We start from the raw sequence: 12,763 nt of genomic DNA, 5'->3' as shown, positions 1-12,763 counted from the left end.
ACCCTGACGCCCAAGAACTTATGTTATGCTGTAATGACTCAAATTTCCGTTTAAAAACACAAAGACCTTTTTAGTTTAGTTTAGGTTTTTTTTTTTTTTTTTTTTTTTTTTAAGAGTCGGGGAAGGGGCAGAGGGAGAGATAATCTTAAGCAGGCTTCATGCCCAGCATGGAGCCCGACACAGGGCTTGATCTCACAACCCTGAGATCAGGACCTGAACAGAAATCAAGCATCAGACACTTAACCGACTGAGCCACCCAGGCGCCCCCTTAGTTTTCTCAATTAGGCAAAAGTACCTGTTAACCGTGGAGCCCTATGTTAGTTTCTTTCATGAAAGGGGGTGGTGCAAAGGAACTATAAAAAATGTACTAGTTTGAAGGAGAATTCATTTGAGGGCTATTAAAATGAAGATGGGACAACAAATGATGGAAGCACCAGGCAGGAGACTCTGTTTAATGTGGCAGGCATCAGGGGGCCATACTGGGCCCCATTGCAAAGGATTCTTATAACAAGAGCAGAGTTCCCAGGCGATCTGGTCACATCAGTGTCCCCCAGTCATGATTAGAGGTAAAAGAGACATCACAATGCTATTTCCTGAAGAACACCAATCAGCTGCTTCCCGTTTCCCTCTCCAGTCAAGCCCTAACCCCCTCATTAGCTCAGTATTGTAGAGACTGCAGGGAGGAGATTGGGGAGTAGGTCACCACAGTTAGCTCTAATGAGGAGAGAAGAGGATCATTAATGGCAATAGGAAAATTAGAGAAGGACAAGACAGTGAATGGTGATAATCAGTTTTGAAAAGGTAGAGTTGTCGGAGAAAGTAAAGGCTAAATAAAATGACTTGTAGTGATTAGGGGTATAATGTCAGTGATTGATAATGGATAAATTCCAGAGACATAGCTATTGGGAGTTCTCCACAGAGACGTGGCAGTGAGCAGATGGGATCTTGAAGAGTTCAGCAAGCAGAGAGACAAGTGTTGGAGGCTGAGATAATGAAGTAAGGGTTACCCACAGCTTACAAAATGGAAGAAGCCTTAGGGGGAGAAGCACAGTAAGTCAGGTTGGACAACAAGAAGAAATGGCATTTCTTGTAAATACATATTATTATTTATCTGGTGTAGAATTTGGTGCAAATTCAAAAAAAGTCATTTTTGAGTGTTGTCGGTAAAATGAATTCCTCCAAAGATTGCTGGGGGACCTCACCAACCAATCTCACTCCTTCTCTCTGCTTCTTGAGATGAAAATTCCACTGCCTTTCACTTGGTTTAGGATTAAGAACAAATGAAACAAACCCACAAAACCTTTATACTCCTTACTGGGATGTGTGGTAGGAGTTGGGGCATGAGTTTCTTCTCTCAGACTCCCTCAGCTAGCGCTCCTCTCTTCAAGTGGACAACAATCAGAGTCCATCCCTCCTTGTTGATCCCCCCAGGAAGCATCCAAAATCCAGACCTGTGAGACTTCTAGTAGAGAAAACTAAACTCAGAAACAAGCAATGTGCCCATTAGAGCTCAGAAAGAACTAGGTAACTCCTAGTTCCTCCAAGTGAATAGTCTGAATTTTAATCATGGCCCCAGTCTCCTAACACATGATGGCTTCATCACCAGTCACACTTCAGAGTATCAAACCTCCAAACCTGATACATCTTCTGCCACCTGCCAGTGTTAATATTGGAGAAAATGATATTTATAGCAACAGGTAAAAAAGAGTACATTAACGAGAAGAGAAGAAGAGAAAAAGGTGAGGATGAACGTTACTAGAGGCTGGTCATTCATGGTCATTGCCAAGAAGGAGAGACTTTTTTTGTAGATGAAAGAATATCAATGGGTGACCTCTAGTTCGCATTACTGTCAAGCCACGTGTCTGAGCACAGTCTAATCAGTGGCAGACACTGACTAGTAACAGGGGAAAAGGCTGTATGTAGATTTTATGATTTCCCCCCTCATTTAGTAAAAATTGCTTTTGCCACTCAATTGTAAGTCTTGTGACGGTAGAGACTGAACCTAGTTTCTTGTTATTTCTTATTGTTTATCTTGTACAGCATCTGGTCATTAGCAGTGCTGAACAGATGAATTGAGTGAATGAGGAGTTGACAAACAGGACTGTTCTGGGCAGCCTAGTGTGTTTGTGTATCTCTCTGGCGTGTGTGTGTGTATGTGTGTGTGTGTGCGTGCGCACGTGTGTGTGTGTGTTCGGCAGTAGGTATAATTTTTATGTTGGATACATTAGCAATATTGTGTTCTGTTTACACAATTCTGTAGGAGTTTGTGTGGTGTTGGGATAGGTTCTTGTCAGTCAGTTCTTTAGCATAATTTTTATTTAAGTGAAAAGATATCATCCTACCCCACGCTTAGGGAGAAGGATGGACCAGAAGAGTCTTCTCAAGAATATTTTTTTCTCGTGGGAAAACCATGAGGATTAATTTTTGATAGTATCCTAATTGTGTGTGTCACCAAGTGAAATCTGAGTTCTTGCGCTGTGGTTTTGGAATTCAAATGTTATCAATTGGAATTGACGTTAATTACTTTTTGTGCTGCTTGGCATATGCTGGAACATTATTTCTACAACAATTCCACCAAAGTCACTGAGGAAATTATCTCTGCTGCAATCATTGTCATCATCATCATAATTATTGCTATTAAGTCTCTCCTAGTCTCCACTCGTCTCAGCCGGGCTCTGCACACCATACCCCTCTTCTCTCCCCCGTTTCCCTGCAGGAGGTCCCATTCTCCCGCGTGTGGTGCAGTAACAGGCAGCCCCTGCACTGTGCCTTCTCCCTGGAGCGCTACACGCCCACCACCACCCAGCTGTCCTGCAAAATCTGCATCCGGCAGCTCAAAGGCCATGAACAGATCCTCCAAGTGCAGACATCCATCCTGGAGGTGAGTCGTTGGTCTGCAGGACCACTTGACTCCATTTCGACAGGACACTAAGATTAATGTACCTATTTCAGTATGCTACACAGGGTCTAAAAGAGCTTCATCCTCGTTACTGATAAGGGCAAATAAACTTTTTCTCAGGCTGAGGGTTGAACTGAGCTTCCTATTGGGCAGAGAAACTCAACCCATCAGAGCTTAGGCTCCATGGAGAGCCCTTTGGGGAAAGAACTGGTAGAGGGCTTTTTATACACAAAACCACGAGCAATCTAATAGTCCATTGTAGGTTTGGAATATCTCCAGAGATTCATTGGTGGCTGATGGTACATTTGAAACACATACCGTAAAGAGGCACAAGGTCACCATGGGGCTGTTTTTCTACTGGTTCTGACCAGTTTTCCAGAAGTCGTCTTCAGGACCTGGGTTACCTGTTGTCTTAGAATGTCTCCTAACCCCCAGGTTCGGGGTTCTGCATAGCCCCATCTCCACTGAATCTAGATTCATCGATGCAGTCATGTACAACAGTGTAGATATAAGTCTCATTCTACAAAGTAAGGAAATGCAAGTGCAGAGAAGGAAAGGACACTGTCCAAGGTCGTATCACTATTGAAGGGCAGAGTTAGAATGGGAGTCAGAGGAGAATTCACTTTTGCAAAAAGACACTTGATTTCTGCCATGGCTCTGATTTGCCCTAAACCACTGAATGGCTTCATGGCTGTGGACTTGGCTTAGAGAGATGATGGCATTTCTTCCCGAATGGTTATTTGAGGGTAGAGGGCTAGGGTAGCTGAGTGGTAGAATCGGGAAGCACGTGATGCTTTTGTTGAGCAATTCTAAGGTAATCCCTGGCTAGTGTAGAAAAACACATTTTATTGCTCATCAGTAGAATATATATATATATGCATGCGTGTGTACAGGCACACATACATATTTATGTGCAAATACATAAATAATATGTATTTATTCATTCAGGCTTGGCAGAAGGCTTAACAAATGTTATATACATACCACTCAATTCGGGAGTTTTTTTCTTTGAAAACCTGTAGCTTTATAGCATTATCACTTCACTCCATTCTCATTTCAATTCATTGTTTATGCAAAATGAGCATTGCTAATTCCCCGAATAGTTTTTCTGAAGAGCGGATGGCTTTCCAAAGGACTGTGCCTCAAAATTGATAGCTGTCTTAACTGACATGTTTGTACAGGATTTGCATTCATTATCGCCAATTAACATTGTGCGCCAAAGTAGGTTTGATGGGAAAGGTAGATCCAGAAACGTAGGGTAGGATATTTTGAGAGTCTCTTTCTTGAACAGTCATGGCATATTTAACACAATACATTTCAAAGTAAAATAAAAAATTGCAGGAAAGTTTTAAAATAAACACAAAAGGAAAATCCAAGCAGATTTTCCTTCTGGCGTTCAGAAGCAAGCATGAAAAGGCAGGACAGAAAGATAACCTCTGATGCAAACTGCCCTAAATGTCTGACCCCAGATCAATGCAACAATTCCAGGCTTAAAAGAGTTTTTATTTTTCAAGGCATTCTGATAGAGAGGACCAACTTCTGCTATTACAGGAAATCCATGTTAAAGGACTGTGATAGAGTTGATACAGCCTGGTACCTGTGCTCCTTGCTTAAACAAATTTTGGAAGCGCACAGGAGGAAAATGAGCTAGTAAACACAATCTTACCCTTTACTCTCCATTTCCTTGTCTAATGCTTCGCAAGCTTACAATCACTTTGAAATGCCTTGAAAAAGAAGATACCACGGTATCTCTAGATAGTAAGAGGCCAGCATCCAAATAATATTTATTCACTGTTGGGTTACCACTATCTGGTTTGCAGATGACTGCATTTTAGAAGCTCTATTAACCCTTTCGGTCCTGGAAGGATCATTTTATTAATTGCTTGAAGTGTTACTGCTGGCGTTTGGCCCACTGCTTCGCCATCTCTTTGTTAATAAACTGTATTTCTTAGGCAAATCTGTTATTTTGTCAGCAGAAAATTAAGAACTTTTGAAAGCCACTATATTTTGGTACCATTTCATACGCTTTCACAGGTAACCATTCAGCTCTGCGGATTAAATACTATACTGTCACAATTTGACATGATGTAACGTTCTCAAAGAGGTCAACCTTCTTGTCCAAGATGATAAAACCAATAATGGGGAGCCAGAGTTCCCAACTGAGGTACCTGACGTCAAGGTCAAAGTCTGGATTTCCATACTAGACTACTTCCGGAACCCAGTCAGGGAAGTCTAATTTAGCAATATAGACTGTGGGCCTTGTACATAACGTAAGCCTTCTTTCTGGGGGGCTTCGGCACCAGTGACAAACATTGCAGCATCAAAAATTTGGTCTTTGAGTATGAAAGTAGGTGAAAATTGGGAAGTTCTTTCCTCAAGACTGCAGAAGGATGGGATGGCCTAGAATAAGTGTTCATTCTATAGGTCTTCAAGAATAGAATAGATTTCCCACATGTCAGTCTGCCTGGAAAGGGAGGTCTTAAGGTCACTCACATTCCTTCCAACTCCAGGACTGTCTCATTCCTGGCAGAAGCATACATCTGCTGATAGATCTAGTGAATACAAAGCATCCTCTTCCCCCGAAAATGACTTGGATTTTTGTGATAGTTCCAGAAAAAGTGAAGATACATAAAATGCTGAGAAACTGGGATTACCTGGGGAAGAGACAAGATACATTCTAGACATGAACTTGTATTAGTCAGTGAGTTGGGAATAATAGATCAGTAAGTACATCGTACTTTATGGCCTCTAGGCTGTAAGACCCTGCATTAGGTGGTTTTAATTAGTAATAGGATTTCATTGATTAAAGATAATAAAAATAACAATAAGGAAATAAATCTTTTGAAGTTTTCAATAGATGTCTGAATTTTTTAAGTATCTGTCCCTCTCCCCACTCCAAAAAAAAATCCCTGTATCATTAAGCTCAGAGCTCCAACTTCCTACCTTACTTTAATGAATCCTCTTAGTGTGTGTTTCACGAATTTAACAATGGAACCATTCGAGGTAAAAGAGATACATATGTATATCATTGTATATATATTTTAAATATCTGAATCAAGACAGTGATTATCCTCATTGAAAGGCCTTTGGTTCTTTATGTTCAGCCTCCAATCCATCACATTCCTTCGTGCCTCTCATCTAAATGGCTTTCCAAATAACTACAATCATTCATGTCATTCTCACACTTAAAAATTATTTCAGTGATCAAGATAACATATTTTTTTCTGTCCTTTAGAGTGACCATTATTGTGTCCATCTGTAGAAGCAGGTGGTTCTCTTTAAATGTAACCTCACTGAATTACCTAACAATTAGCACCAATTGATATTCTATAAAAGCAATGTTATCACCGCTCTAAAAATTGTGGAGTGAAGCAAAATAATTTTACTAATATTGAAGAGAAGGGAAGAATCCCTAAGTAATTTATTGTATCATCCCTTGTTAATGTAATATTATTGGAGAATCCTTTTTTTTTTTTTTGGTAGAAAGAACTTAAATGGGAAACTTGCATGTTACAAGTTTCCCTTCAAGCAATTCTCTTATCTTTCTTCCAAAAGTGGTGGAAGGTTAGGGGATGATTTGTCTGTTGCGAAATGGACAGAATACTTGGAATTCCTCATTGATTTACAGCTCCCCAGCTAGCCAAGTAGCAGCCTCTTATCTCAGATGGGCAGAGCATGAAAATCTGCTGTTCCTCTGCATATTTAATTTTAAACAATCAGAAAATGTGATGTATCTACAGGATTCTTATTACTTGGCCCAGCTGTCTTTTAGAATGCACCATAAATGTTGAAGTGTCATCCTTATGCATGGCAAATATTTAAAGTGGGAAACTTTATGAGGGAAATGGGGGCCCACTTACTAAAGTGTCGAAAATAGAAAAAATACTTAAGAGTCAGTCTCCTATAATATTTTATTCACTTTGAAATCCTACCACTTCTGTCCTGAAGACTGTGGATCGGGGTGGTCTCTCTTCTGCCAGCAGTAAAGACAGAGCTTGGTGAGCTTGGTCCACTCAAAGATGCCATAAGAGATTGCACAAGCCAGCCCTGTCTCTGTATTCCTTTGTCATGGATACTTCCAGTGTTTTCAGTTTCACTGGCAAGCCACCTTTTCACATGTGAACACCCTTTGGTACTGATTTACAATGACAGCGCCCATGTTATCTTCCTTAGAATTCCGTAGAATTCCTTTTTTTCCTCTCTACAGTTTTCTACCATCTTTTTAAAGCACATCCTCCTGCCTTAAGTCAGGAAATTGAAGGAAACGGTTTTCAATTTACATTTTTTAAAGGCTAGGAGAAATTTCACAAACCATGATTAAAAATGTTGTTGCTCGTAACCTATTTCATATAGCAAGAAGCCTGAGTTGGTTCATTTTATAACCAGCCAACATATCAGAATAAGAATTGTTCATTTTGCCAAAAATCACTAGTTACCCACTCAATTTCTATTCAATCAATAGCTACTCATCCTTCAAGGCCAACCGAAATGCCTCCTCCAGGTAGCCCTTCCTGCTCTTAATTCCTGAAGCATAAATCTCATAATGCTCAGCATTTTTCTTAACCACCTGCTTGTCTTGAAGCAGGGTGGCATAGAGAAATGAATCTTGGTATAGGTATTAGGAAATCAGATTTCTAGTTTCAGCCATGTTACAAACTACCTGGGTATTTTCACCACATGTCATAACGTTTGTGGCATCTATTAAAAAAAAAAAAAAAAATGCCAAAAGACTGATTAGGAAATTGGACAGATGTCCTGGAGCATCCAAGGTCACTGAGCTAGGAAGTATAAAATCATACCCCAAAGCAAGGTCCCTCTGCCTCCGAAAACCATGCTTTTCTATTGCCCCATGCTAACACGAAATACTGGAAGAATTTTGATGAGTGTTGTTCTATAATATTCCAGGGAATAGAACTAAAACCAGTAAGTAGAATCTATTTAATATGATAATATGTACTTTGAATTTCCAAGCAGAAGATATAATATGCAATGTTTCTCAAATGTATTTGACCAGAGATCGGCTCTTTCTTGGAACATCTTCTGAGAAACCCTTTTGGAAATAATGCGTTAAGGCACTGGGTTTCCAAGATACAGCCCTCAAAATGTAACTGTGTCAAATGGTTATGGAACAACAAAACATATTATCATTAATAAGATCTCTGCACGAACCAGCTTCCTCAATTAACAGATTCTTGAAGACAGAAGACTCACTGAGGTTTATAGCCATGTGAGCCTGGCCACTTGCCAAGAAGGGCTCTCACAGCTGTGGTGCGCGCAGTAGGAAAAGGTGTTAAGTTGGAAAAAGCTTCGAGGCAGGATCCCAGAAGAGTTCATAAATGGCACATGTTGGCTTAAAGGAAAACACAAGAGGACACATTCCTAACATGAAGGATAGTTCTTGGGGTTTAAATAGTCCTAACTATTCCCTCAACCCCATCTCAGATTTGATGTTTTAAGTTCTCTTTATATTATTATCATTATATTTGCTTTTTTGCTATATAACCAATTACCATAAACTTAATAGGACAAAACAATACCCATTTACTGTCTCACATTTTTTGTAGGTCAAAAGTCCAGGCGTGGCATAATTGGGTTTTCTGATCAGGATCTCACAAGGCTGAGATCAAGGTTGTGGCTGGGGACACGTTTTCACCTAGAGCTTAGAGTCCTTTTTCCAAGCTTATTTGGATTGTTGACCAAATCTGATTCCTTGCAGGTCCCCATTTTCTTGCTGGCTCTTGGACCGGGGTCATGCTCAGCTCCTAGGGGATGCCCTCAGGTCCTAGCTCCCTGTCCAGCTCTATAGACAGTTCACAGCCCTGCTGTTTGCATTCTACCAGGCCAGCAGGAGTGATGCCTCCAGATAAGAGCTGCCTCTTCTTTCTTCTAAACGTCACCTGATTAGGTCAGGCCCACTCTGGAAAATCTCAATCAATTCATAGTCAACTGATTAGAGACCTTAATGAAGAAACCCTTGTGTCTTGTAACCTATCATAGTCACAGGAGTGATTCAGATACTTTTCGGCTTTAAAATTCTGTTGGTTCACATAAACTTAGCAGCAGCCACTTTAATCTGACCGATGTCTGTATGGTTTCACATTGGAAATGATGATCTGATTGCTGGGATGCACTGAAATCACCAGTCCTCACTGGACAGCTCTAAATCAGAAGCAGAGTGGGCAGCAGGCAGAAGCCTTCCACCACGCCCCAGGCTCTAGACCTCCTCATGGACTCCTGGTGGGCTCGTATATGACCAAAGCAATGTCATTCTGAAACAAGACCAAAATATTTACTACGGAATCACGCACTTCATAATCAGGGTGGGGCAACACAAACTTAAAGATGATCAATATACAATCAGTTCCCCTCTGTAGCTTTCCTGACAGGTGCCTGCCCAGCCAGCAACTTGGATTAGCCCATTTGTCTTTGGTCAGCTCTGACTATCACAGGTTCATTCCTTACACTGAACTGAAATCTGTCATCTGGGGTCTTCTTCCTACTGATTCTAAATCTATCCCTGAGAACCACCCCCCCCCCAAAAAAAGAAAGAAAGGTTTAATTCTGCTGTCACCTGACATCTCCCTGGATGTAGGAAGCTGATGATTGTGACCCCTCCACACCCTCGAGTGGAAGACACTGTCATAAATCTCCAGTACGTGATTCACAAGGCTGCCAGAGAAGTTATTTACTATGTTAGAATGTAGGGGAACGTGTCAATGTATTTTACAGAGTCCATCACAAAAGGCAAGCATGTTGCGCATGTGCGTTAATAGATTTTCTTAAAAAAAAAATAAAGTGTTGATCGGTAATGCTTCCGTTGAGATCTGACTATGCTTTCTTTATTTGTAGAGTGAAAGAGAAACCATCACATTCTTTGCACAAGAGGACAGCACTTTCCCTGCACAGACTGGCCCCAAAGCCTTCAAAATCCCTTACTCCATCAGACAGCGGATTTGTGCCACCTTCGATACCCCCAATGCCAAAGGCAAGGACTGGCAGATGTTAGCACAGAAAAACAGCATCAACAGGTAACTGGGGGCAACTGGAAAGAGGACGCTCCTGAGAGTTTTGGGAAAAACGAAGGGGGTTGGGTGCATCCACGTGGTTTCCAGGCCCTGATATCTTTATCAATCCCTCCGGCCATATTTCATGTGAGGCCTGGCTACGTATGTGGGCAAAGATCAAGAACAGGACACTATGTGTGACATTTCCTTCCACCCACTCTGCCTTCGGGGACATTATAGAAAAGTCTTACTTTGGTCCTGGTCCCATCTTTAGGTTGGCTAACTTGGGCCACCCAAATGGGGGTAGAGGCTAGGTCATCTTGGTACTTGTGGGAGATCCCAGCACGGTCTTGAGCCAGTGATAACAGAAACAAAGAAGTAAGCATCTCACCGCTCCTCCCTACCATCTGGCCACCTTAAGCGTGATTTAACCCTTCATGGGGACATGCTCAGCCTGCAAAAATGGGTGCTTCAGTACTAAAAGTTTGAGGATGAGAATTCCCAGATATGAAGGCAGGGGACACGAAACAAGCAGGTAACCTAGACACGTGAACGAGTCTGCTGCTTCACCAGGCTCCCATTACTAATGCTAGCTTTGTAGTTCAGTTGAGAGTAGAATAGAGAGATTCATAACGGGATTGATTACTTTCGATGAGAAGCAAGAGTGATGGCATCCCGGGCAGCACTGGTGGGCAGGCAGCTTCGGCTGGGCTCGAATGATAACCAGCAGGGAGAGGGCATTGGCAAGCAACACCTCCCCTCCCCCCCCCACCTCCCCCCATGCCCCAGAATGAATAGAAAGGAGAACAAGTTTTGCCAGAACCATTTTACTTCCCTTTTCCTCCGGTACTCTTTTTTTTTTTTTTTTTTTTTGAGGCAAAGCCTTATTTTCTTACTGTTTGGCTTGCTCTGTCATTTCCATTTTGTGTTCTTTATTTCCACAGACATCCTACCTGACTCTTTCTTCTCTGAAAGGGAGGTAGGTGTCTGCCAGGAAATGATAGAGTGCCGCTCCCTGTTTCAAAAGGGATCCAGAATCCAAGAACGAAGGACCCAACTAGAAAGCAGTCAGGCTCAGAGAGGCAAATGAAGGAAGAAGGCATGGCTGCCAAAGAAAAGGGAATTTGCAGAGACAGGCAAACCCAGAAAGAACAGATACATTCTTGAGAGTCATATATTGAAAATGAAAGAATACAAAAATGTATATGTACAGGAAAAAAAAATTAGGTTGAATATTTCCCAGCAAGTTTGACAAAGGGAGGAGATGTCTCATTTATAACCATGAGCACCCTGACAATGTCAAGCTCACTTTCTGATCAACACAGGGACAAGAATGAAAAACCAACCCAGAGAACAGATTTGGTGGGCAGCAGGCAGAAGCCTTCCACCACGCCCCAGGCTCTAGACTTCCTCATGGAAGAGAAACAAAGAAAAAAGGGTGGGGGGTGGATTCGGCCCCCTGTAAGGCATCCCTGGTTCTCCAACCCATACCAATCTACCTGAAGACACCACTCACCAGCCCTCTTTTTCTACAATTGCAATTCATAGAATTTGAACTGCATTAACTCCCTAATCCATTCTGACCATAAGAGTTTATGATTTGTAATTCACCATTCACATGAAAATAATTGCCCCAAAATATCTGTGGATCCACAGAAGCTATCACGTTCCTCCTGCCTCGTTCCATTTCATTCTCTGCTTACAGTCTACTTATGAGAACAACAATGAGTGCCCCCAAAGTCAGCAGTTGGGGCCCTTGCACAGTAGGGAAAATGCATTTCAGACTGGGAGACTAGAGTCAACAACCTTTTGTGTCTGGGCTGTCATGAACAGGAAATGGCTACACAGGAGCAGACCACCCTCCAAGTGTCCAGGGTCCTCCGATTTGAACACTTGGGTGCCTATTTGCTTCAGGCTGTCCCTAAGACCCCTTCTCCAGGAAAACCTAAATTTCCTTGACATAAGAAACACAAATGACCTACTTTATGGAAAGTTTCTAACACAGTGCCCAGAAAATGTTGATTTTCATTTTTTTTTAAAGATTTTATTTATTTGACAGAGACACAACAAGCAAGGGAACACAAGCAGGGGGAGTGGGAGAGGGAGAAGCAGGCTCCCCGATGACCAGAGAGCCCAACTCGGGGCTCGATTCCAGGACCCTGGGATCATGACTTGAGCCAAAGACAGATGCTTAACCAACTAAGCCACCCAGGTGCCCCCTGAAAATGTTGATTTTCAATCAGTGTCGCTCTTTGCAATTTTCACTAATAGCAAATTAGGATGGCATGAATACATGTAATCTACTATTTTTAAATCTTCTTTGGTAAACACATTCAACTTCAGTGAATGGCATGTCCTGCTTCCCTCTTCATTCTCTAGCTTAGCCCTCCAAAAGTTATCTAACTACCAAATGAGAATGGTTTAAATTGAGAATCAGCAAACTTCTTTCTGTTAAAGAACCAGATAGCAAATAGTTTAGGCCATATAGGATCTGTTGTAATTGCTCGGTGCCATTCAGCCCTGCTTCTTCAGTGAGAAACAGCCAGAGAAAATACATGAAACACAGCTATGCCTATTTGTGTAACAAACTTTCTTTATAAGAACAAGCAACAACCAACATTTGCCCTACAGAACATAGTTTGCTGACCCCTCATTTAAATAAATCTGCCCTCGGGCGCCTGGGTGGCTCAGTTGGTTAAGCGACTGCCTTCAGCTCAGGTCGTGATCCTGGAGTCCCGGGATCGAGTCCCACATCGGGCTCCCTGCTCAGCAGGGGGTCTGCTTCTCCCTCTGACCCTCTTCCCTCTCGTGCTCTCTGTCTCTCATTCTCTCTCAAATAAATAAATAAAAAATCTTTAAA

The 12,763-nt window shown here is 41.9% G+C and overlaps 1 protein-coding gene across 10 annotated transcripts in view; it reads left to right on the top strand.

The window, feature by feature from the left end:
- UNC5D (unc-5 netrin receptor D) overlaps positions 1 to 12,763 on the top strand; it is a 536,221-nt gene that overhangs the window by 512,214 nt on the left and 11,244 nt on the right. For all 10 annotated transcript variants that reach the window (XM_032413428.1, XM_032413432.1, XM_032413429.1 and 7 more), the window contains 2 exons: positions 2,717 to 2,881; positions 9,749 to 9,927. In XM_032413428.1, coding sequence (XP_032269319.1) covers positions 2,717 to 2,881; positions 9,749 to 9,927 — 344 coding nt within the window. The remainder of the gene's footprint in view (positions 1 to 2,716; positions 2,882 to 9,748; positions 9,928 to 12,763) is intronic.

Source organism: Phoca vitulina, unplaced genomic scaffold (genome assembly GCF_004348235.1).
Source record: "Phoca vitulina isolate PV1807 unplaced genomic scaffold, GSC_HSeal_1.0 scaffold15, whole genome shotgun sequence".
In the NCBI taxonomy this organism is placed as follows: Eukaryota; Metazoa; Chordata; class Mammalia; order Carnivora; family Phocidae; genus Phoca; species Phoca vitulina.
This window is presented reverse-complemented; position numbering and strand designations above follow the sequence as displayed.